Raw genomic sequence first — 27,333 nt, 5'->3', positions numbered from 1 at the left:
GGCCAAGAGCAGGCTCACAAAGGATGTGTGTGTGCTCTCCAATCTACTACCACTTTGAACACTAGAACCTCTCAATACTGTTTCCTTTGAAGTGTCTGAGGAAGTATCAAGCTCATGAGCTCCCACAGCACCAGTTGAAGTGACTACACAGGTCAAGGTCAAAGCCCAGGTGAGCCATATATTCACTGACCTTTGACCTTGGATCAAAGGTCACCAAATGTGTCAACAGAAGCTCTATTGTGATAAAACTAGGCGGTTGTGTTTTCTACTTTAGCCTCATGACTTAATCGATACCAAGCACCTATAGCAAACATAAGAGCCCAACAAGCAGATGGAAAATGTGAAATATCCACTTTTCCATTTAGGGGTGTATACTGTTTGTGATTTCCTAGTATAACCACCAGATGGCAGTAGTAAAACACAGTTCATATTTTGTTGCCAGATCTACTGAAATAAAGTTCCAACAAGCCCTGGAATGCTGATATTTGATTGCAAGATGTTGGCTTTCTGTTTTTTTTTTTATAGCTTTTGCTTCAGGGGGTCCTTTTGTAGGGGACCTTATGTATTATTCAGATACTGTAGCATCACATTAACGTCTACAATAACTTTCAGTAATTCTTCTACTGCCTGCGGCACATAGGAATACACAGCTTAGCTTTTCACATATTATGATATAATAAGCACTTGAACTAACTCATATTCTTCCTTAACCAATTTGATTTAGTCATATATTATCTGCGATGTTAATTATATCTGCTTGGAAAATCATTACTTATACTATTCCATGATGTGAGTATGCTTTACTTGTATGGATAAAACAGACAACCACAGAAGTAAATCACTGTCCTAAATGTTAGGTTATAAAAGGTTTTCACAATATTATAGTAATATACTCAGCAAGGTGGTGCAAAAACGTAATCTGATCATCTAGCTAAAGGAAACTTTTCTGACTATCTACATCCTATGATACCCGCAGGACACCAATACAAATAGATGAATGAAACCAACACTTCATGAAGAGACATTTATTAGATCAGTAGAATACATCACCACCATCATCATCATCTTTCCTAAAAGCAGTAGCAGCAGCAGCACTTCATCTCCTCACTTTCACCGTATGTCCAAGACAGATGCAACGAGGCACCATTTTGTTTGTCTTTATAATGAGGATCTTATCATATGTCCATCTCTCCTAAAGGTTGCACAATTCTGATGTTGAACTTGTCTTGTTAGCCTTAAATCGTTGTTCAACGGCTCCAGCTGTTTCTCATCTTTTCCGTCACGGTTTCCGAAGCATATGAGGGTTGCAAACACTCACGAGACAAGGTCCTCTGATGTACTGATGTGTTGCAATGCTCAACTAACAGTGCTCCATGTTGTTTTTTTAATTGTTGTTAACAGGTCTGTGGGCGTTTTAAAACCTCAGTGAGATCCTGTTTCGATCTTGTTTATATATTTATTTATGAATACCTACCTCCGGAATGATCAATTATACAGTTAAGAGTCTTACAGAAATAGTATGTACATCTTTGAATTATTTAATATTGTGTACTGCATTAGCAAACAACACAATTACGGTGACAACACCAGACTATATCAACGCTATAGCAAAACAGGAACTCTACAATAGTATTCACATGCACTAGTACACAGTGTGATACTTGTCAAACATAGACCATCGTATTTTATATTTACAAAATGTTCACAGCTACATTCCAGGTTTGTGTGCATTGTATAATCAAAGTATTGTTATAATCAGAAAAACTTGTTTTTTATGTAACGTGCAGTGAATTGAAGTTTTTACACTGCTCTGCCTGTGAAGAATATGAATATGTGACAATACATGTGGAAGAAAAATACATTTGGGATAGTCGGTTATTGCTCAGTGCATTTGATAAGTAATGCATGTGATATTGACCAATATTGATAAATAACTTCCAGTCTTACCACATTAAGTGAAAAATAATACCGTTATTTTAAGAGATTGGTCCTGTAAATCAGATTAATCAAGCTAATGAGGAAAATATTTTCACAATGTACATAATGGTATATCAATAAATACATATATAGTGGTGACAAAGTCTATGCAAATCAAATGAACATGGAAGAAGTCAGCATTACATTTTATGCACTGAGATGATGCAGACATCCGTATGAATTGACAGTCAATTTAACGACTGCTGACACTGGAAGGAATCTGATGAAAACATAAACAAAACAAAATAACAAAACCTGACTTTGTTTGTAAAGCTTATCTAGGGCATAGACAAAAAGACAAGTACAACATCTCCATGTTTTCAACTGCTGTCGAAAGACTTTTTCTTAAATAAATGCACTTTCTGGGATGACAATCTAAAGCAACTAGACAACTGCAAGCCATTCCCTTTATAATGAGGAGATGTCACAGAATACAGTATTTACACATCGTAGCTACATAGTTGAATTCACTGAAAAATGTGGACAGTTGCTCCTAGTTTCTTGCAGTGCCTGGGCATCTTCTAGTGTTGACATATTTAACCATATAATACCAAAAGTGACAAAATATCCCATTTGTGCTTCACTTATGTTGTGCTTGTAATTCCATTGCCACTCCATTTACTCTCCAGACTGTTTATAATGTAATCCCACCTCCTCTTCTTTCATATTTGTGAAGTAAAAAAAAACATGATCAGGTTTTTTTTTAGGTATCTACTTAGTTTCACACTGATAAAGACACCTAACTAGCATGCCATGAGACGATGCCATTGCCATCTCAACGTGGAGTCAGTCATGTCTGTAGGGTGGGTTTATGTATATCCAGTTATTGTGCTGGTTGACACTGCCCCTCCACAGTGTTCAGGCCACAGAGGCCGGCTGAGATAATATGCTCCCATGGTTTCCTACGGTCCTCTGAAGTGCCGTACTGTAAACATGGCTGCCCACGCACAGAACCCACCAGCCGGCAGATCAGGATAGTGTTACCTTTTTCCAGTTTAACTTTTCTACCCAGTCTTTGAGGAAGATGTCTGTGTCTCGATATGAAGGAGAAATGTGGGTAGGTTAATCGGGTTACAGGATGAGGGTGTGGTTTAAGGTATGGGTTTTAAAAGTCTGGGTTTGTAAGTCAGACACTGCGGGGGGCCCTCTCCAGTTCATGGGTCCTGCGGTTGCGTCCCTTCTGCCTGTCTTGCAGGTGTTTCCACTTGGCAGCCAGCCCCGGAGCGTGCATGTGGGCGCGAGGGCTCACCACCTTCTGCTGCTGCTGCTGGTGTATTTGTACTTGCTGAACTAGGTGAGCTTTCTGTTTTCTATGCTTTCTCTCCCTCTTCCATACCTGCTCACAGAACTCGTCGACACTGTTCAGAGTCGGGTGATTGACCAAAGACAGGAAGTCTCTGTACCACAGCTTTTGATTGGGACTTTCTTGAGGTGGGGGAATATGCGGGGCAGGTACGCTGGCTGCTGCCTCTTCATCCCGATGGAGCAGATCCTCCAGGCGCTCTGTGTCAATCACCTCTAAGGTCACCTTCAGGAGGGTCTGCATGAAGCCGTGCTCCACCGCCTGGCACAGATAAATCCCAGAATCCTTCTTGTGGAGTGTTCGAATCAGTAGGCCTTGGTCTGTGCGGATGAAACGCTCTTCTGATTGAACCTACAGTATGAGAAAATTGGATAGACAGAGAGAAAGACATTGATCATTAAGATAAAAGCTTAAACATTTCCCCAAAAAATAATTAGCTATGCCTTATTGCTGTTTTGATTAATATATTTTTTTTTACTAAATTATAGCATTAAATATTAATAAGATACTGTGTTATTTTACATTTTTAAGTTATTTGTCTGCTTTGCATTGTATCTCTATTTCAACCAAACAGTTGAGAAGTGTGTTGTGACATATTTCCCACCTCTTGTTTGCGGTCATCAGCAGAGCGCTGATACTGCCAATATGTCACGGCTCTCTGGGACTTGGGACTGCACTCAAGGAAAGTGCTGCTGTTCTCCACACCATACACAGTCTTATCCAGGAGAGTCGACTGCCCACTGAGTTCATCTAGATGAAACAAGAGAATATATTACACACCCAAGTTTGTGGAAGCAAATAACTTTTGTAGAAAATATTGTGACGTTAAGTGACTCTCTGTATACAACTGGCTGATTTTTCTCCGACTGAATGAATGTAAACAGTACTGAAAGATAGTACTTTATAAGATAGGGGTGTGGTTATATTTTTAATTTTACTTTATCTTGACGCGTTATACCATCTATTTTCTTATCACACTTAATCATGCACAATAGGCAGCTCCCTCCACGGAGGCAGTCCTTGGAGGAAATGGGCTGTAGCTAAGATATGGGAAGAAGGTGCATTTTTATTGAGTCAGTGTTCCACTGATTGATCTCCTAAATGCTGTTTTAAATTCTCCAATCTTTTATCCTTTTCTTTATAGAGTGCTGTGGCTCATTGAAATGTGTATTTAAAAGTGTTGCTGCCTACTGAGTGGGAAGCATCAGGTACAGGACATTTTTGTGTGAATTTCTCCTCCACAAGTCAGAAGCTTTTGTTAACGCTGTTTTAAAAAAATATATTGTTGAGTTAAATGAAAGGAAAGTGTAATCACAGTTATTTGACACCAGTATGAGTGCTGCTTTTGGACTAAGACCACAAACAGGGCAGTGGAGTGGAGGCTTGGCGACAGAGAGGAATCCTGACCATTTTAATTAGAAGCTTCACATGGACGGACTCTAATCTTCACACCACCAGAGACACATAAACACAAACACATTCACATTCTTCTTTAATGTTTTGATCGCTTGAGGAAAGAAGGAGCCTTAGGACAATTTTATGTTAAATAAACAAATCCTTAGAGAAAGCTCTTATCCATATATCATTTGGAAATAATGAAAAGTAATAATATCTGAATTAAAAATAAATGTTATGGCATATTGCATTCGTAATACCATAGTTTGTAAAATACATTTTCTTTCTATAATGTACCTTGGTGTTGCAGATCTGAGCACTGTGTGAGCGGGTCTCCGTTCCTGATATCTTGCCTTCTTGTTCTCCTGCAGAAACATAAATATGAACACCTTCATGAGTCAGCAGACACAACGGCTTCTTTTAATGTGTGTGTGCAAAAATACTCGTGTGTGTAGGTGTGTTTTTGAATGTGGTTTGGATGTGCAGCAAATAGTGGAGGCCAACACAAATAAATAAATTAACCGCGGGCAGCCCATAGCCTAAAAACACTTTAATTATAGGGTGTGTATGACAAAGGAATGCAAACCTAATCAATCATTTCATCATGTCATCTCTCTGGGCTGTAGATGCAAAAGAGGTGGATTTTCAAGTAAAGTGAAACATAATGCTAAGGATATTTTCTGTAAACAATAATTTAAGAGGCTATGGAGACACCAACGCAAACTGGCATCTTCTCCCCCTCTGCTTCCTATTGTTCTAACCCAGTGTGGGTGTGTTGGTAATTGGAGGTAAAAGTGTTCTCTTGTCTCTCTTATCTTGTGTTTGAATGCAGGACTCTGGAGTCCAACTAACAGCGAGAACAGGATACTGTGCAGCGAGCATTCAAATCAATAAGCCCAATGGAGCTATGAGTGGGAGGCTGCACACAGAGCACACACAAGTACACACATACATGAACACATACAGATCAGTCCGCTACCACAGAACCTCTTACACCTAGCTCACCCCTGGTTCACCCAGACAGCCGAAAGACATCACTGACATGGGGTCTCATTTACAGTAAACACATGAGGCAGGTTATATTTCTGGCTCTCTGGTAGAAACACGACCCTCTACCTTAAGGGGGTTTTGGCAAATATACAAAGCCTGCTCTATAAGTGCTCCAGCTTCAGCTCGAACTGCGGCCTGCCTGCATATGTCCTCAATCACACAAGTAAAAAGCCTTCTATATAATGTGCTTCTACTTCAGTAAAATGTAGGCACTATGTTAAAGAAAGCTAATTCTTAAGCATTATTCAAACATTTTTTGTAAATGCTTAAATCTAAAGCAGGTTACTCTTATGCGAAACACAAATACACATTTATCTTAATGGTGCGCTCTTCATATGATGCACATATCCTGTCTGTGCTACTTTCAGTGTGTTCAATGTGCATTCCTAGCCAGATATGATAAAGTATCTCCTGTTGTGCCAGGTTCAAAGAATCATATTGAATTTAAGGAAAACTTGCAGGGCAGATTAGTGACAAGGTGTCCGGCAGCTTGTAAAACACAATAGTAGGGTGGCGACGTGGCATGAATGTGGAAGGATGTGTTCAGTACCTCTTAGTCATGGGAAAGTATCTGGAGCACTCGGTGCCGTCCCATGCACAGTAAGGGTCCCTCGCCAGGCAGCATTCAGCACAAGCCTTCCCATAAACCTCACACCGATGCAAAGGCATCTGGGACACACCAATGTCAGAGCCAATGTACAGTTGTTGCTGTGGAGGAAGAAGAGCGAGAGAAAGTCAATTTTCAATATCAGATATTTTACGTCTTAAATGTAGGTTTTATATCTGGCTGAGTGGTGCGCTTTGAGTAGAACTTGCCTCAGCTTATGTGTGTCAGTAAAGCAAAAAGACAAGTCAGGAATGTGGACATACCAATTTCACTACACGTGCTCCACACCCCTTCTACCTGTCTATTATTCAGTCAAAGTAGAAAAGTTTGTCACCTCTGAGAAAAGTTCTTACTTTCTAAGAAACTGTTTTTTTAAGACAGAAATTGTAGTTTATTTTCATTATATATCACATCTCCACAGGTTCTCCTCAATTAATTCCAGGAGGCTTATCTCCAGCCTTAATTAAAGTATTTTACTGAGGAAATATGTTCTTGTTATCTTATATCAGATTAAGATCTCCTTGTGTGTTATAGCGCGTTCTGCTAAACGGGTTGCTTAGTTTATTTTTGACATGCAATAAGAAATAACATCTATACCTGTTTCACGGAAAGTTCCATTGCTGTGATGGCGGTTGGCTCCTGTAAAAAAGAAAAGTCAATAAAATGGTATTAGACAAAATACTTTAATCTGGAGTATTATTGCAGATTATAAAAAGCAACCTACTCTGAAGACAGTCATTTCCTCCAATAGGACTTCCTCCAGATCATGCCAGGAGCCTCTGGGGATGGATACCACTTTCAGTATTGTCCCCATATCTAGAACGTCATGAAAGCGCAAATATCTTGAGTAAATATCCACTCTACAGTTCATGCATATCCTTCATTTTAATGGATCAATACATAATTGTGTGTATACCTGTGCCTATGAACATGACATCATACTGGCCATCTTCTGCTTCCACTTTGTCCACCACTATCTGAGTGAACTGGTAGTCCACATCTGTCTTGACTATGATTGGTCGGTTGTTGATGGGGTAGACTGGGTTAAACATGGCTGGGTGGCTTCTGGCAAAAGTTACAACTTCATCAGGAAGGTCCTTGGTTGTATCAAACCCTCCAAACGTCTTGCTTGGGCACTGTGGAGAAAAAAGGGATATTTGTCATAAGAATGACATAGAAGGACATAAAGGAGTATTACCTTTCAGGCTCATTTTATAACACACTGACTATTATTAAGATAAAAGTGTAGTGTACTCACTGTGCCAGGCCGGGGGTAGGGAACACGTCCCTGGAAGGGCACCCACTGATAGTTGGGTCCATCTCTGTGAGCGTAGGGACCCAGGAACACTCTCCTGATGTCTGTCATGCTGTACATACACACAGCTGAACCTTTGAAGATGTTGCTAATGGGAAGAACAGATGACTCAGTTAAAGAAAGCTCAGTTCCTGGTTGAAAACAACGAATGTGCAATAAGTAATCATGGCCAAAACTATTTCTATGTTAGCCACAATACCTGGAAGTTGTAAATACTGCGTAGATGATTGGGCTCTTAGGATCCTTTGTGCTCATCAGAAAAACATCCTCTGAAAGCCAAAGAGAGGACAATGTTTATTATAAACACATTCTTTACTATGAAATATCTAATTCTCAGGAAATAATGTAGGAAACTCACGTAGTTCGTCAAAGTGTGTGTCTATTCCGTTACTGCCTGGCACAGAGCAAATAAGTCGAGCCTTCAAGAAGGTGGTCCACTTATTAACCAGACTCCTGTGACCTCCCAGGTCATTCTGTTGGAAAGATCACAGTTCATTCATTTAAAATGTACAAAAACATTTAAACAATAACCATTTGTTTGTTTCATTTTTAGCATATACCATTATTTCATCGTGTTACAAGAGAAAACCTTTTTTTTCTTTTTATATGGAGCTTTATGTAAAGCATTGCTTACATAATGGGGGGATTGTATTGCTTTATTTCATACTCTACTGCCAAGCTGTGAATAAATGCTTCATTACCCTGTGGTTGAATGAGGTGCAGCTTTTCCTCGTTGGCTGGGAAAGGGACATATGAATTTCCTATCCTATGCAATTTATGCTGCCATTCCCCTGCCTTTCACAGCATACTATAACGCAATCTTGTCATTCATATAAGAGATTACACTTCAAAGATTGGATATATGACAATATGCCTTTGTTGGTTGGAGAGTATTGGGATTCAAACTTGTAAAACTTGATGTGTATGCCAAGGAACCTTCAGATAACTCATAATAAAAAGTCATGTAAGAACACATCCTCCCTTCAAAGCAACAGCTTAACTACTGTAGATCAGATCATGAGGAATTAACCATATTACAATAGACAGTTTCTCTGGTAAATTATTGCATTTGTTGTGGATTAAGACCTGTCCATTAATCCAACATGCACTACTTAATAATGGATTTTTCGATGTCGTTGGTCTCTAGAGTACTGTATGTGCCATTAAACCTCGAGAATATGTGTATGTGTGCTTCAGAGTATGGTATTTGTTTTCCGGAACATTGCACACAAACACAGAGGCAGAAGTACTGGCTCATAAAAAAGTATCCTACTTGGTGTTGATTTATGACAGTAAATTAGAATGTGTATAGGCCAAAATGAATTCCAAATCTTGCATAATGGCTGGTTTGTCTTCTGTTGAGCATAGCAGATTCCTGACATACTGGGTAATCAGGCTGTTATGACAGAGGCACGATATACAGCTAAATGGGAGGTTGAGGCAGGGCATTACTTGCTGATCTGCAGTCAGCCCAGTGAATTCCTGATTGATGAAGAAGAATAGGATTTGGAACGTGAAAGCTGATACAAGGCCAGTGATTAAACACAACCATCCCCTGGAGCTAAAGGGTGTAGCAGCCCCAATCAGTGCCAAAGCCTGGCATTAGGATAACATTGCTGCCATTGACAGCATCTGTGCCTCTCAGGTTCTAGTGACATTTAACGTATCTCTCAGGTTTCTGTCTTCGGGGGCCGATTGTAGCACACACAACAAGGCCCACTTTCTCCAGGCTAAAAATAATCACAGATAAGAGGCCCTGAAACCTGCCATTATGAAAGCCACTCAGACACCCGTCAAGTGTTTTCACAGATACAGAAGCTATTTCCCATAATGTTGCTTTGTGTTGTGAGTGTTTTTGTCTATCTCCCTTTGTGGGCATCTGTAGTTTCCTTTGCCGGAGCCTGCTATGGCATGCAAGTGTGTGTTTGAATTGATGCGTACTTTGCAGAGCTGTCCGATGCGAGCATGTGTGGCCTTTCCAGCGTGCTCGCCATCCATCGCGTTCTCTTTGAAGAGCAGGTAGATTTTGTCATCTTCTGGATTGTCGCTCTCTGGGATCAGATGAACACCCACAAACCTGGGATCTGACACACATTGAGAGACATATATTTGAGATAACGTAAGTCAAGACAAATATCAATTATATGTCTCAAAGTGTACATTTATTTATCCCTTTTCAGGATAGTGCTAGTAAGTCCTTACAATTGTAGTACTACATTTAAAGAGGTAAGATGACAATAATGAGAGCAAATTAATGTTATATTTACATTTTTAAGAGAGGAACTCAGGGAATTCAATGTGTAGAGCCTTTTAACCTCTTAAGCCCCAAGCCTGTTTTTCAGGTTTCAGGCTCGAAAATGACATTCCCAGAACAAATGACTATATCTTCACTTCTAAAAGGGGTTAATTAATAATCTAAAGTATAAAGTCAATTCAGATTGAATATAGTAAAACAAATCTAATTATAGTGTCCGTCCAAAAAAACCACATTACTTATAGTGAAAACCACGCTTGAATGATGGGATGGTAGACTGAAAGCTTTAGGAATCGAAACTATAACATATAATAAGTACCCTGTATCAAGATTGATGCACACAAGTGACATTTGACCTTTTTAGAGAGACTTAGAAAAATAAACCCACTTCTGGGGTCATTTGGGAAATAGAAATAGAATAGAATCGAGGGAAAGTTCCTAAAATCCATCGAAACATTACCCATTGGTGAATAGAGTGATGCGCAGCCAGAATGCCCAAAACCGGAAGCTGGGTTGTTGCTCTCATACACTCTAGTAGAAAACAGCAAAGGTAAGACGTATTTGCCGTTTTGGCCCCGTAGAGCTAAGTTGTGTGTTGTCTGGTTTCGCCTTCGCTGCCCTGAGTTTCTTCCCGTTAAGTGGGTATGACACATACATAGTTTGTTAAATGTTAAGAAGCCCTCAGACGCTGTTTCTTGCAAGATGTTGCGTTTTGCCCCCGGTATCGGGGGCATGGGGCTTAACAGGTAGTAATACAAAAAGTGTAATATTGAATATCTAAACTCCACAGGCAGCCAATGGAAAGAAAACAATATTTGGGTAATGCTCTTGTCCAAGAAAACAGGCTGCAATATTTTTAGCAATGCAAAAAAGATACAGTTCATTGAATGAAGCACGAGTATAATCAATTAATAAATAACTGTTTTGAAGTCACAGAAGACATGGAGACAAGAGTAAAAACAAGAGAGTTCTCTAGGGTGGTTTTTTTCTGGGACAATACCATTTCTGTTTTTATCTGTATTTATTTTTAAGAAAAAGTGTAAGACTGTGTATAAATAGAAAACAAAAGAGGCAATCCTTTGTTGAGTTAAGCAGCATCAGACTTCGCATCACCGACACCCACTTCATTTTTTCAGGATAATACATTTGACCAAAAGCACATAAACTAACTAATAGTTGCATGCATAATCAAGTAAAAGTCTGATTGAAAATCTCAGGTCTCTCAATCAAAGACTTTACAAGTGACTTTCTTCGTCTCTCTCACCATTTAACCACCGGGAATCATGTTGCTCGGTCCTGATTGGGTGATGCTTTCCAAGAGTGCGAAAGATGGCAAAGTCCCGCCCCATGAAGTCAGCTGATGTCCCAGCATACAGCTCTCCATCTGTGAGTAAGAGGAATGAATTGGGTTAGTTTAGTAACAGCGGATGGGAAAACACTCAGTTGTGATTTATCCCCTCTGATGCAGGTGTACAAATCGGAGCAATTGTTCAGGGGATTAGCAGTTCACATAGACATGGAGTCCTGGGAGAACACAGAGAGTGATGTACGGGATGAACATCAGGAGTGTGAAATTGACTTTAACACAGCAGGCAGGGCTGAGAAGGGAGACAGGGGAAGGGTGAACGGATGGAGGGACACATGAGGAGGGACAGGAGAGAGGTGTGAGACAGGGGGAGTACATAATAATGCTGGTGAGAGGGGAGAGAGAAAGGGTGAAAGGAGATTGGGGTGATGGGCTGGAAAATAACCATCTGCTAGGTTAAACGGTTTGATATAATATAATGTGACTGGCAATAATTAGGGGTAAGGAGGAAAGACATGCCCATATGCTCACATGCTCTTGCTTTATTTGCCAAAAATGAGGATTCAGTGCAAAGAAAATTATATTAAGTGTCATCTGCCATGCACGCCCAGCACTTAAAGGAGGCATATTCAGATTTAAAATAGACTTTACAGTCCTGCCAATGAGGGGTTTCCAGTGAGTAAATACAAACTACAGAGCAGATGCACTTGTAATGAATAACAGGAATGCCCTGTTCTGTTATTCACGTTTACTTTACTCCCTATATATCTTTTGAAATGAAAGAGCAAGGCACAGGGTGTTTTCAGTACTCCCACGTTTTTATATGACCTTGCTCTGACACACAGAAGAAAGGCAGTGTTTCCGGTTTGAACTTACCAATTAGCATAGAGGCAGTGAGCAACTTGGGATCATAGGGACTTTTCCCACGGCCATTTTCTACCAGAGGATCCAGTCTGAACACGTTGTCCTGGACATAAAGAGACATCAAGTTACAGGGGTTGTCATGCAGTGGTCCACATTTTCTTCGCCCGTTAAAGATGCAAATTACACGGGTAAATAAAGAGTTGGAAATTACTCAACACATTTTGCTGTGACATGCTGTTTGATAGAACACAGTATTAAAATGAACAAATGTTGTGACCCACAGAAAGGTATTTACATTTTAGTCTACATGGTTGCTAAGTATTTCACTATTATAGCCATAGTGTTGAAAACATGGACACATTGTAAATCTAAGGAAATTCTTACCCTTACAGAAAAGGGATTGAGTAGGAAAGCTTTAAATCTCATCGCTCTCTATGGGTGACCTCAACACTAGGAAAGCCATCAGATAAATGACATTACTAGGTCATGATCTATATAAAGTAGATGGCTTTTCTAGGAGATCTTTCCTGCCTCTAATTGTCTGTAAATAGCCGAGTAATGAATAGGAAACGCACATTTATAAGTCTGACTCAGTGACATTTGGAAGAGAAGAGAGCAATTTCCTTCGTTCATACTGAAATGAACACACATACATTGTTTCCATATTAGAGTGATGTATTGGAAATCCTGTAGACTATGAAACGCTGTATGTCATTTTCCACTTCATTTAGCGAAATGCAACCACATTTAAGTACTTACTAAATCATCACAAAATGCCCTCACACCCAACCACGAATGGTCCTTCATAAGTATCGCTTTTAGTCAAATGTAACCTGTGCCTGTACCTCTAGTTTCTTGCCAACCTCCAGGTAGGAACACACAGGATGGAAGGCCCCCGTCCCACACACATAGAGATGGGTCTGGTTGAAAGGCTGCAGCACCTTAATGAAATTTGAGCACTCCCGCTGATGGACAAGAGACAGAGAACAGATTAAGAAGGATTAATAATCAACCTTTGGCAAAAAAAATACTTTAATGTCACAATTGATACAGTCTTTCGTGCCACAGTTGTGCAAAAGCTTGTTGTTGTTTGCGTCAGCAAAAAAGTGGTGAAACAGCTGGATAAGTAAACAGGTCAGATCTCACAAAGAGCACATGTCACAGACAATCCTGTGCTTAAATACAGAAATCTGTAATGATAACGGAGAGCAAAGCCTACTGTAATCTACTTTAATTCTCCTCTAGAGAATGACCTATACGAACTCTAGCTTTGTGCTGAGTAATAATTCTCAAAAATAATATTATGATTAAGACTAAGCTTTATTATCCATGACTGTGTTTTTTTATTTGACACACACACACACACACACACACACACACACACACACACACACACACACACACACAGTCTTTAGGCTTTGCTAGGGAGGCTGTGGCTTAGTGGAGTGTGCTGACTTCGAATCAGGGGATAGCAAGTTCGAGTCCCACTGCAGAGCATGTCGTTGTGTCCCTGGGCAAGACACTTCACCCCAAATTGCTCCTGTGGGGATTGTCCACAGTACTTAATGTAAGTAAGTCACTTTGGATAAAAACGTCTAACAAATGACATGTCATGTAATGTATTGTCTTTCTCTCTGACCTCAGTGACATCCTTCACTGCTTGCTTCTGAAATGTTATGCACATTAGATGTGTAATTTGATGTGAAATTCATACAGAAGGGATTTAGACTGTAGAATAACAAAAGAGGCTGAAACACTAGTCAAGCATAATAATCCTACTGTATACGAATCACAGTAATGCAGGCCAACGTTTCCTTGCCGTAGATGTTCTTGATTTGTTACTGGTGTCATATGTTCTATCATTATTTTAAGAATTTAGGAATATTTATCACAAGTATTTTCTGCAGCTGTGTTTGTGTGTGTTGTATGCATTGTTCCATTGCCATGTGGCACTTTTCCTCGTGCTCAGGCAGCACGTGCCTTAGCAGACCTGACCTCAAACAAAACTGAATGTGTCATCACTTTTTCGATACAAAAAAGAAGAGGATAGGGCCACAAATTATGCATGACTAAGTTCATCTGACTTTAGTGGGTCATCAGCAGATAGCAGCCTCTGTTTACATAAGCTTTTGTTGTCATTTAAACAGCTGTCTCTGCTTGGATTATTGAAGCTTGCGTTGGTGGATTTATCTGAGTGAGGAACATCATTCTTACAGTACAAGGAATAACTGTGTATGATCTCTTTGCACTGTGATATCTGTCATACCTCTGAAAGCACAATATATGAATATTTTACATTTTCCTCTTCCTTCTAACAATTTGTTTAGGGATTTACATGTTGCCATTGAGTTTTATGCATTTTTGTTAGGCTAAGCAATAGCCGAAGCTTTTCATTTGATTTGTGGGTGTTTATTTGGTCACATCTTTCACACCCATATATATTTTTCTTTTCTCTCTGCCTCATTTTCTGAAGTGTTTGCTTACAGTACACCAGGGGACAACAGCACACTCACTCTCCATCTCTCTCCACCTCCCTTTAATTCTCACTCCACTTCTTCGACTCCGTAACAGAAAGAGCACCCCTCAGGGCGCCTTATTCACCCATGCAACAATGTTGACAGAAAACACACAAAGGACTTTGCAGTGCTTTAACTCCGCCATGGAGAAGGGCAGGAGAGCTTGACCAATGCCCAGGCAGCAAACTGAGGCACAAACCGCATTGCTATGATTTTAAATTCAGCCTATTGCCTTAGGCTATTTGGAAGATACAATTCCTAACACAGCTTGAAGGAAGCAGACACAACCTCTCAGTGTGTTTACACAGAGACCCAACACACCACACAAGATGGAATCTGCGACTTACAGGAATATGTGATGCTTGGCTTGTTATGTAGAGTTGAGTGAGGTAAGGAGTCTAAAAGGACCCTTGATCTTAATGCCAAAACAACTTTCAGTTCTCAGATCCTCAAAACTAGAAGCTCATCATATTTATTAAAAATGTTCTTATCCTCAACAGATATCCTTATCCTCAACTTACTGTAGGCCCCAGCAATAGTTTCAGGACAACATTTTTAGGCATGCCATCAATAATAATGTACTTTGATAAGGGGATTCAAGTTTGTCTAATTCAAATGTACATTTTCGAAGAAAATAAATTAGGAAAGCATCTATTTTAAAGCAAACCTCGGTCCAGTTTTGATGTGCTCCCAGAGGTTAGTCTGAAAATATCTAAAAGGAATGGATTGTATGATCGTAGAATTGTATAAGCACATTTTAGATTTAGACAATAACATGTGAACAATAATGCTTATGAATATAATATTCCTGCATTAATGTTACACCCTATATGTTTGGCAGAAATCACAGCAGTTTCCCAGGCCTGACCCACTCTATTAAATAGAGTGCCCAGAGGCTTGATAAGTGATTAAGGTCAAATTACGGTCTCAATCTTGGCTCTGAGATAAGACCTATAGCAAGCTATAGGAGGCGGTGTGTTGTCCATGTGACAGATTGGATATGTCAACAAACTGGAATAAACAAGCTGAAAGATAAAGACATATCTTGTATTGTTTATGATTAAAATGCCATATATAATGGAGAACATATCCCTATGTAATCCCTGTGCAACTACAAGTGAGGATTGTTTTGAGACCTGCAGAGTTGCACTTCTTTCCTAGCACAAGAGAACAAAGACATTTTCAAAACATCTGTGGGAGTGGAGGGGCAAAAGGCTGGCACCCACTTGCAAGATGGATGTTTTTAGCTCTTACCGAGAGATCTTTTCCTGCCCACTTGCATTCATCTCTTCTGGTGGAAGAAGCTGGCCAAGGGATCTGCAACACAAACACAGTTCCTCTGCATATTAGAGAAGAATCATCCCCCTCCTTGAATCAATTTAAAAGAGTGATACAGCTTCTGCTTGTGTGCACGCATGTGTACATGTAAGGGTCTAAGGGGTCACAATGCGATTTGTTATCCACTTTGTTTCAGTTTATTCCATTATTTATCCAGGTGTGCAGAGAGCAGCTAACATGCCTGGCACAGCGTGTGATCGTGTGCGACAGCCCTTGTCTGAAATATTAATGAGGTTCTTTTTTCAGTAGAAACAGAAAACAAAGTCCCGAGACACCTGAGCTCCAGGCTGGCACTTTGGATGCACACTCAAAGCAGTAATTACGTTGGTCAGAAATGCAAATAAACTTAAAGACATAATACATGTGTGAAAGGATGAAGCCACCAGACAGACTCACTGAAAACCAAACAATGGCTTTACCTGTGTGTAGTCTTTGCTGATGTTCAGGAGGTTAAAGGAGAATATGTGGTCTTTGGCTCCCACCACAAGCCTTCCTTTCTCCTCGTCCAACAGGAAGGTGTGGTAAGACGAGCTGTTGGCAAGGCCTTCAAACGTCACAAGGTTGTTAGACTCCAGCATGTCTGCAGAGAATATGGAAAGAAAAGTGATGATCAGCATAATATGATAATCACTTTGTGAAAATCACATTAACAGTGGGCAGCATAAAACCTGAAGAAATCCATCAGGTCAGTGTTTATTTCAATATTTATATTACTTTTCCAAAAAGTCTGAAAGACACAGCCCTGGTTTTAGAAAGCTTTCAACATTTCCAACCACTCTGTGACCACAGGTTCACCTCTCCATTCACCAGTCTGCCTGCTCTGTTGTAATGTTCCACATACGCTGACAGTTCACTGCTTTATTCCATGAGGGTAAACTGAATAAGTGCATTTTTTTTACAGTGGGTTGGTTTGGCTATATCCCCGATAGACTGGTCCTCTTCAAAGCCTCCTTTAGAGTTTCTTATGTGTTGTTATCCTTTTGATCAAAGTTGTAGCTTCCATTCCATTAACAAAATGGTCTCAGGAATAGAAAAAGTACAACACGGCCAAGAGAGGAAATGCCAACCCTGGAAGCCAATCATCAAACTGTCTGTAAGTGACATTGACCAAAGCAGCCAAGCAGAACTTGGTACACACACAGAAATGATGGGAGGAATATGTAATACCATGACTCTGCTTATACTCCATAGTACAAACTGCAGGATTCCTTCAAACTGCGTCCGCTGTGGAAATATGTTGCTATGGATAAATGCTTACGCTTTGCAGTGTGATGCTATAGCCTGCCAAGAGCATTTGTTTTCACAGTGGAAGGCAAAACTTGACAAAAACAGACATTTAGAATCTCCATAACGACCTTTCAAAGTGGCATTATGACTGTCATTTCAAACACCTTTTTTGTATCTTGTGCATACACACAAACACATTCATGCTCTCTCCTTCTCACACTTTGTTCTCACCCACAAATTCTGACCTCCCATTGATCCCCCACACAAAAGGGTAGAGAGTTATGGAACAGAGGAGAACTGGTTCATTTGGTGCTCTCTTTCTCTTTCTCTGGGAGTAAATAACAAAAACGTTCATTAATGTTTTAGCAAGAAGAATGCCCACTCTCTGAAGTGTGTCAGAACCCGAGAGAGTGAGAAGACACAAGCTGGCAAAAGAGCTGGTGTAAGAGAAAAGAAGAGGGGGCTTCACACTGCTTTTATTCATTCATAAACTCTCATTTTAATATGAATTCAAAACATGGAACAACATAACTTGGCCGCTTTAATCTGAGAAAGTTTGAAAATCGAAATGTGTGTTTAACAAATGTGACATCCAGCTGTGGGCCACTCAGTGTATTGTAGAATACAATAAGTAAACAAGGGAGCAGATATTTGTACTATTAATAATTTACCCATTATAAAATGATCCTCATAAAGCATCATGGGTAAATGGGTAAATATCTTTATCATTATGTAAACTTTTTATAGAGATCACGTCTGTCTAGGTCAAATTGATCATTATACCCGTCATGCAGATCACCATCTTATTACCATGTATTACATGCATATAAAGTAATGAAACAGACAGCTGATTTGAGTTTCAACCTGCTGTGTGAATTCAATTACTATGGTGTGCTTCATTCAAATACTGTACATCACCAGCACCATCTGACATTTTTAACAGACGTGAAAATAAAGTGTTTGTGCTTTATGTTCCTTTGTTCCTAATTTAAGAACAACATATATTGTTCAACATCTATTTGTTCTTCTTTTCTTAATGAACACTTTATAAATTATAAGGCCTTTCAGTTGCTTTAAATGAATAGGCTTTAGAGTTATGCAAATACTTTTTATAGAGCCTGTATTCTGGAAATAATAGCAAATAACAGGAACTGTAAAAAAAAGGGTGATACGTTGAGTTTGAAAAGAGAAATATGTTAAATGTTAAGGAAACCAGCTGTGAAATAGAGAACCTCTTGGCTCTGCTAACAAACTTCCTGTCTTATTGAAACACTTTGGCTCCAGCACTGCTCCAAATACAATCCTTTTGTTACTGATATAAATGCATGAACACACATGAAAGTGCCTTGTGCCCAAAAATGCACAATACTGTACACACAGGATGGTGATATACAATGGGTTGACATTGGGTCTTCATTGTCATTGTTTCAGTTATTTAGTTGGTTTCCTGTGCCTCATCGCTAATGGAGACAGATTTAGTCTCGTAAGCGCATGGTGCTGTGACCCAGGGAAGTGGTCATCTTAACATGACTTAATAATTCCACAAAGATTTAAAATAAGATCTAAATGCATGATACTTAGATACTTACAATGATTTGTTCCAAACCCAAACGCTGTTCAAGACATACAGTAGCAATGTAAGTCAGACAGTTGTATTCCAGTATGCATTGCACGATTTATATACAGACATTTACACCAACTCATATCTTGTATGCTTATTTAAATAGCTGCAAATTACAGAGTTAAATTAGGTTATTTGTATTTTATTGGGGGAATGTTTATGTAATATTTAATGAATTTGGGACTATTGGGTTGTACATAATATAGTATTAAGAATGGAAAGTAGCTCAAAGTCATAAAGAAGTTGCAGTAAAAGTATTGCTTGGCCTACTATAAAGCTGTGTCCCAGATTTATTTTCCTGCTGTTACCTTGGTGATCAATCATTACTGGATCCAATGTAAGGCCTTCACTGATGGCACAATAGCACCAGCCTGCTATCTGTGACCCTCTATCCCCTGCACCGGTGCTGCGTTTGTGTGGGAGAATTAAAAAAAACTCCACATGTTTAATTGCTCTTTTTACTGCACTTTGAGTGTACAGTTTTGATGTTGTGCTGCTGTGTTTATTGTATTTTTGTTACTCTGGCACAACAATTTCCTTCAGGATAAATAAAGTCTTATCTTATCTTATCATACAAGCTGTATAAAACTAGGAAATATGTATGACCTGCACGTCTGTGTGATTTGTAGATTATATAATCTGTTTCTGTAAAGGATATTAATAATTGCCCACAGAATAATACTTGTTTTTATAAACATCAAGGTGTCAAAGAGCCATAGGGAAACTGCACAGACATGATGATAGCACTTCACTTCTCTTCAAACCACATCCACCCACCACACACACACACAAACGTACACACACTCTGGTTTGGGAAAATTGTCTATGGAAATAGTGTCCATGGCAACAGACCAGACCATTCAACAGAGACTACTGCTAAGTTATTAAAAGCTATTCATCCAGAGGCAGATACTCTATGTCTATTGTGTGTTTATCTTTGTGTGTATTTATGGAACATGCTATGATGTGTGTTATTGGAAAGAAACAAGATGTTCCCAAGCCACGCCAGAGCAGTAGCCTATACATGTCTGAACTGGTGTGCCCTCCGGAAAAATATACAATAGGTTGTCAACCTGTGCATCTATATAGCACAAGTTTTACTCCATTTCATCCTGCATTTTTAAACCGACCAATTTCTTCAAAGCAGATTTGATACACTGCAAGCTTTGTAAATAATAGTTTGTACTGTGATACAAAATGTTGTGCGACATACTGTAGAGCATGCTTTGCGTTATTAACAGAGATACAGACAAACAGGCATGAAGAGACAAAGAAAGAGCCATAAAGACAGGTGGATAGACAAATGTGTGGCCTGTAACAGGTGTCAGCTGCTTCCTTGCCGTATTTTACACATTTCTCTTTAACCCTGTAACCATTGAGGTAGGCCTGTCACGTCCTGCAAATGTCTCTTTTTACCAGCTGTTTGATGACTATACTTTCTGTTTCACGTCCATTTCGTCCCTCCACTTGTTTTATTTTCCCCTCCCTCTATCTCTCTCACCACTACTACAGTATATTATGTTACGACAAATGTGTGTGAGAAAGCTGAAGAGTGAGAGGAAACAATGGAAAGTGAGAGAAAGAGTGAGGCAGATGGAATGGATGCAAAGAATCAACAGTCCCATGTGAGACTGATAAAAATAAACTCTTTTACCCTACATCCACTCCGTCTTTCTCTCTCTCTTTCTCTTTCTCGACTGGAGGGCACAGAGATGTTATCTAAGTGCTTCCTACGAAAAAACAGAAACACATCCTAACAATAACCCACGTTTGGCCGCACTGCATATGAGAACGCAGAAGTTTGGCCCTGGTTCAGCAGCCTCACTGACGTTCATCCTTCACATGGCTGAGTGTATGATTGCACATTGACAAAACACACTGTGTCACTTAAAGTGTATACTGTGACTGATTCATCCACGCCTGGGGGGAAACACCACTAAGCTTCATCAGTCAAGTAATTTGTTCAGTGTCAAGCAGAAATGCAGGCAAACACCTCCTGAACTTCATCTCCACATATTGCTGGCCGATCTTTAACATTGCCCATTTGAGGTTTAAGGTGTTCAATGAGTCCTGTAGTCAAAATAAGGAATCCCACGCTAATTCTAGTTCAAATAAAAAAAGAGTAGTTGCTGACATTTTGGTTAAACAGTGTATTGTATGTGAAATAATCACTGCATTTTAGTGTCATCAACTAAACCATATTTTTTACTTCATTCCCATCATGTTATATATTAACATTCGAAAATATAATTTTTGACAACGGCAAATTGATTTAAACCATATTGCTCAGCCCTACTTGACCTTTATCCTGTTTGTCTGCCAATAGCCCTGGGCACAGGAGATGATGTAAGCAGACATTTTACAACAAAGTTAATTCATTATTGAGAGTATCTCACTTTGCAGCTGGTAGAGCTGATGACTAAGTCAAATGATTACACCAATTCCTCTTAAAGCCCCTGGTGAAACAAATCAAACAAAAACTGAACACTGCCAAACAAACATGCCTCAAGTTGGAGGGGAACAGACTATTGAGAACGAAGAAACAAGAAATCCCCCAGACATCCAGCACTCTGAGTGTATTGGGACCTTCCCATGGCCATTCAGGGCCATTCAGAGTTTATACTACACACCCCGAGAAACCCAACTCCGCTCTGAGGATTCTTAACGTGCTTACGGATTAAGGGTCTTTAAGAGAACTTCTCCATTCTCCAACCCTGATTAAATGTCAATTTGCACCAGAATGAAAGAAGAATAACACGAATATAACACAAAAACAGCTGGACTTAGCACATTCTTTACTACTAGGTGTTCAAAAGTACTGTGGTTGTGTGTTGTTGTTCTTAATGCATTATCCCCTACGTGTGTGTGTGTGTGTGTGTGTGTGTGTGTGTGTGTGTGTGTGTGTGTGTGTGTGTGTTTGTGTGTGTGTGTGTGTGTGTTGTGTGTGTGTGTGTGTGTAAGCTGTTGGCGCTACTCAAGAAAGGGGTGGACAGGTCAAAGAGAAGGAAAGAGACTGAGTACTTTTGGCAGTACACACACATCCTATAAAACTAAAGTGCCACCTCTTCCCTTCCCTGGACAGCATTAAACATGTGCTCCACTTTTTTGTGGCCCATAAACTCCCAAAGGTTGTTTTCTCCCAAAGGGGTCCACTGATTACCCTGGGGGCGGGAATGAATTCAATAACAATGTCAAACTATGACAGTGAAATAACTCAATATATGCTTCTGTGGGTCACTGTAAATCCAAAGCCTCCCAATATCTCATCATCACCCAGTCACTTAGTTGTTGACACAGTTGGACCTAAGCTTGTGTTTAGGTAGCCATGGGGTACCTTTCTGATCTATCCCCCTACTCAACTGCCCTTCTGCCCCTCAACCCCTCGCTTTCAAAGATCTCCTGGGGTGTGTGTGTGTGTGTGTGTTTGTGTGTGCTTGTGTGTAGTGGATGGACAAGGAAGTTGGTATGAATGCTTCTGGGAGCCTAACTGTTTTAGAGGGGCTCATATTTAGGGGGAGCCGGCTGACGCTCAGGTTCACGCTTCTGAGGTAAACACTTCCCTGCTGTGTTCATATGAGATAAGTCCTCAGTTGAGTCAAAAACATGTGCAAGTGTGTGGATGTCTTCACACATTCATTTGGACACACTTAGATTTTTTCAGTATTCCCCGTGACCTGTAGGGGTCAGAGTTCCTTCACCTCAGTCCCATGTGTCACTGATGTTCCTCACTAGGCTGTCTCGTTACTGCTCTGAAATTTACCTCAGTGAATATGATGTCTTCCACTCTATGTGTAAATCTGAATAGGCTTCATCTATCACAGGGGTAATAAATAATGTATACAGTGATATAAATGATTCATAATGCAATAATCCCATGTCACCACCAGCCTAATGGGACCTACAATGGTGTTTGATACAATTCTACAGTCTAATTTGAATAATATTTCAACCACGTTCCAGGCATGAAAATTCGACCTGCCCGCTATCCTCTGGCTATAACTCCGCATTCAGACATATGGTGCCAAATATTGTCTCTACCAGGCAAAAAGGGAATGAGATTAATGGAAATATTGAATTTTGGAGATGGCAGCCAAATAACCAAGCTGGCCAGGCTGCTACCTGAAGGCCTGGCTCCTAACAGAGATATCACTGCATGGGCGTGTTTCACCAAACTGACAGCATGTTGTTTTAAATGACTGATACACTCACAGGTATCATTAGCTAACTACAGATGGCCATGTATTTATGTGTGTTTCTGTGTGCGTGCGCATGCTCGTGTGTATAATTATGGATCTTCCAGTGCTGAGCGAGAAATATTTCTCTTTGGCAAAGCCATCTGCTGAAACAGACCTGCACCATTCATCCTGAGTATAATTACCATGCAGGAAGAACAGAGCGGAAAAATGACATCCAGGAAAAAAAGAAAGGCAGAGAGGGATAAATGACGCTAAACTGCCAGGGAGCCCAAGTCTGGCACCACTTTCATTGCAAAACTGACAAGAGCAGTTGATCAAAAATAAAAAAGAGTGACAGGAAGAGAGAGTGCGTATCACGGAAATACTTTTGTAATAAACAGTTTAGTTTTGATAAAGAGATACATGAGGCAATGAAGTAAAAAATAAAATCAGTTTCCTAGGTACTCTCTTCTAATATCTCTTCTTGGCACAATAATTAGTGAATTATTCTGCATTCATTCCTTTTTATTATTCCCAGCTGATTGATTTACTGAACCAATTATGATTTTTACAAGGCTTGCAATAAAACAACACAGTTTTGCTTTTTAAACTGAATGTAATGGAACATAAATACTATACTTGGAAGAGTAATCAGCATTTCTGATTTAACAACAAATAGGAACTTGCATTTGCAACATGCAGATTTAGACAATCTTAAACAACTTTCATGTTCAAATCTAGACTGTAATTCCATGACTAACACAACAAAACAAACAGATGTTCATTAGTTTCTGTTACACGACCATAAGCCATAATACTTGATAAGCCTTGTAAAGAATCTACTTATGGTAAGGCAGTTTGCATTGCTGGTATTTTTACAGATAGTCAGTGAAGAATATCTCTCTGTGTCACAGGGAAATCAAGGATCTCACAGTTACAACAACTTCTTTAGACTTCTTCTTTTTTAGTCACTTCATCGGCACACCACATTTGGTTTGGGAATATACATCTACTTAATCAAAGGGCAGACCATTATGAAAAAGGCTCCAATTCAGACATATTTTCCTTCTATGACAGAAAACACAAATGCAAGGAACTCACCTTTATAGGAGAGTTTAAGACGGGGGACGTTGGTCTTGGTCTGTTGGGCTGCGCTGCCATCCGCCCTGAGCAAAAACACCCCACACAGCAGCACAATGCTGCCCCAGAGAGAGCCCATGGTCCTGGGGCAATAGACACAAGTAAGGTCCTTTAAGTTCACACCTCCAGTGCGATCAGGCTTATATCTGAGTAGTAGAAGAAATATCCCTGTTGTCCAGCGTTTATGGAAAACTGCTGGTGGGTCTGTCCAGACTGGTGCGCAGCAGGTTTCGTCCCCTGCCAAATGAAAAACCCTTTCTTGTTCCAGGGGTCAAAAGCCAAAAATTAGAGTCCAACTCCAGGGGAGGCACAACCTGCAAAGCAGAGTTGGGGGTTAAGGGTCAATGTCACTGCAAGTCCAAGGTAAACTCAACCAAAGTAAGCACAAAGAAGAGATCATCACTGTATAAGATATAAGGAAGACGAGTGAGAGGGTCCGGGTACGAATGCCATAGTTTTCTGTCCTGGTACCTAACCAGCATGCGGCTCTGTCTAAACAGCCATCCACGCTGTCGCAGAGTCTCTACCTTTAGCTAAAGAGAGAAAAACAGGTCCAGTTTGTTTCAGCTGTTAATCCAGTCTGCTTGGTAAACACAATCTGCACTGACTTTCTCTCTCCCCCTTCCACTCTGATTTTCTATCTCCCTCTCTCTCTACTTAGCACTAGTTCAGCTCCACTCAGCGCAGCTCTGCCCTGTCCCCACAGCACAAGGCACACAGTGCAACTGAGAACAGCTGAGGCAGACAGCAAAGTCAGAGTGAGAGAGAGAGGGAGAGAGAGGGAGAGAGAAAGAAGGAGGGGGGGGGGCAGGGAGAGAGAAAGAAGGAGAGAGAAGAGTAGAGAAGAGAAGAAGAGAAGGGAGTGCAGTGTAGGTGGTGGAAGAGAGGGTGACAGAGAGCATAGAAAGAGAAAAGACAACAGTGTAAGCAAAAGTAGGATAAAAACGTTATGGCAAGGCAGGAGGCTAGAAAGTGTATACAGACCGAAAAACAAAGCAGAAGATGAGGAAACTCTCTTACCGAAATGTTACATTTAGTTATTATAGTATATATGAGAATAAAAGAAAGGACACTTTTTGTCCTTATATATTGTAACTCCGACAGACATTTAACAAAATAAAGGAACACACGTAAGTCCTAATGCACTAATATACATCATCATTTCATTGTTATCTCAATTTTATTAATGCATAATGCTATGTATATATTCAAAGGCATTATTGGTTGGTATGTGGTTAAAAGTCCAGTACATTACGTTTACTACTATTCAGTGTAACTGGGAAGAGAGCTTCTGTTAGGTTGTGTTTTCTCTGCTGGGTGCTGAAGCCAGACAGTGAGACTACAAAGAGACTCTACCAAATGCATGCTATTTAACTGAATCCTTCACATCATAGCATACGTCGCTTACGCCACAGTGTTGATGCTCATGGTTTCGTGGAACTATCCAGGACAGCAGACAAACACATCTTGTCAAGTACATCTGTCTGGGTATGGCGCCACTAACGTTTCAAAAATCACATGGGTGAACACAGAAGTTCATTTTCAAGCTTAATGTAAATTTCAAGCTTCAACGTGCAACAAATCTCATTCTGGTGAAAAACAAGAAAAGTTATTGTACTGAGCAAAGAATATCATCTCCAGAAGGACGAGATACCATAGAGCAAGGTTTCTAAATGTGGGCACTAAGTTGAAAAAGTGTAAAAAACATTTCACCAAGCAACATTTCTTTGTGAAGAACAATACATCGCTCCACTGACAAATGAAGCATTCTTCAGAATAATCCACATTCTACATAAATACAGTGTTCTAAAAGACATTTAAAACTGATTCTTTAATATTAAATAGTCAAGCATAAAGGGAAGATTGATTGGGTATTTGTTGGCCACTCCATCTTAGTCTGAAGGGGTGTTCCCTGTCTTTTCTCTTTAACCATCCCAAATGAGATGTCAATCTTACCCTAAACAGCAGACCCTCAGTGAGCTGATTCCTTCTCGTGGTGAATGATAATGACTTTAGTGGCAATGGTGTGGTGTAGACCTCTAACAGGCTGTATCCATCTGGATAAAGAGCCATCAGACAGTGGGAGGAGAGCTGAACTAATTCTGCAGTGAGTGGATGGGCCCCACGGTTATGCTAATATAAACTGGCGCTTGGAGGTTTCAGGGCGAACACTACAGGGAACAAGTGTCACGCCAGTCTCTGCTTCCCTTACACACTGGATTAGTGGCTGAAACAGACAGATCCTTTCCTTTGCTATGTGGGATTGGCAGTGTTGACGTACCAGTTCATTATTCCAAGGATCGTGTAACACAATCTGCCATACCTAAGGCCAGACAGAGCGATCGTTTGAGGCAAATTAGGAGTGAATGGCCCACTTGAGAATGTTACTACTGGCCATACTCCTTGCATGGTGATCACTGCAAAGTGTTTTCATGCATTTGTTGTTCAAGTGGATAACAACTAGCTCCTTGTACCAGTATGTCACATCATTATTGCCATCTAAGAGCTTGGTTGATTAACTGTCACTTGTGATTCTGCTTGATTCTTGTGAAAAATGCATATGCAGACTTAACATTTGGCAGTTAAATCATCCTGGCCGTCTCCTTAAAAAGGAAAAAAGACATCGGTGAGAATGTCCCAGTTCCAGTCATAAGGGAGTTATTTAGTGCTTCTAACTCAAGTGTTCTTCACTTTTCTGAACCCCACTGAACCCCCTCAGTTCACACTATTCTAACTCCCATGCTATGCAATTCTCCTAACTTCTCTCTAATTCAGCCTTGCTCTTGACGAACCCTCAAAACGCAAGTTATATTTGAATGTCCAGAAAAAAAGTTGTACGAGCGTGTAACTTTGACTCAACATTTTTTTCAGCCCTAGTCTTGCATAATGTCTTCCTTTGCCTGTCGCCTCTCAACCTAGCTATGGTTAAAAAATACACTGAATAACATTGGTCCAATAAAAAACAGGGACACGTCCTTGACTATGTGCAGGTTTTTACAAAGCCCAAAGAGAGTTGTGTGTTTGAAGGAGAATGCCCCTCTCTGAAGCACCAATTCAGCCTCATGGTCTAAACTCTCCTATTCACTAAGACAGAGGGCCCAGAGTACTCTGACCATCTCAGAGTTCATCAGCTCCTGTATATGCAAGTGAGGTAGGATAGAGGGGGACACATAGTGGGAGGTATGGTATGTTTGGTTGATCAGGCCTGTGGAGTTGAATGGGCAATGGATCTGTCGATACCTTTT

At 40.1% G+C, this 27,333-nt stretch overlaps 1 protein-coding gene across 1 annotated transcript; it reads right to left on the bottom strand.

Annotated features, from left to right (window-relative positions):
* Nucleotides 1-1,009: 1,009 nt before the first annotated feature.
* On the bottom strand, nucleotides 1,010-24,167 carry sema3ab (sema domain, immunoglobulin domain (Ig), short basic domain, secreted, (semaphorin) 3Ab). The gene is made up of 17 exons (XM_034215686.1): nucleotides 24,050-24,167; nucleotides 16,345-16,505; nucleotides 15,842-15,904; nucleotides 12,917-13,036; nucleotides 12,084-12,174; nucleotides 11,166-11,285; nucleotides 9,589-9,731; nucleotides 8,006-8,120; nucleotides 7,847-7,916; nucleotides 7,591-7,735; nucleotides 7,249-7,468; nucleotides 7,057-7,148; nucleotides 6,930-6,971; nucleotides 6,276-6,433; nucleotides 4,973-5,040; nucleotides 3,885-4,030; nucleotides 1,010-3,631 (listed from the first exon to the last, which is right to left on the bottom strand). The coding sequence occupies exons 1-17, from the start codon at nucleotides 24,165-24,167 to the stop codon at nucleotides 3,104-3,106; spliced, it is 2,400 nt and encodes a 799-aa protein (XP_034071577.1). The 3' UTR covers nucleotides 1,010-3,103.
* Between the last annotated feature and the right edge of the window lie 3,166 nt (nucleotides 24,168-27,333).

This window comes from Gymnodraco acuticeps, unplaced genomic scaffold, assembly GCF_902827175.1.
Source record: "Gymnodraco acuticeps unplaced genomic scaffold, fGymAcu1.1, whole genome shotgun sequence".
Lineage (NCBI taxonomy): Eukaryota > Metazoa > Chordata > Actinopteri > Perciformes > Bathydraconidae > Gymnodraco > Gymnodraco acuticeps.
Note: the sequence above shows the minus strand (reverse complement) of the source record. Positions and strands in the feature narration are given on the sequence as shown.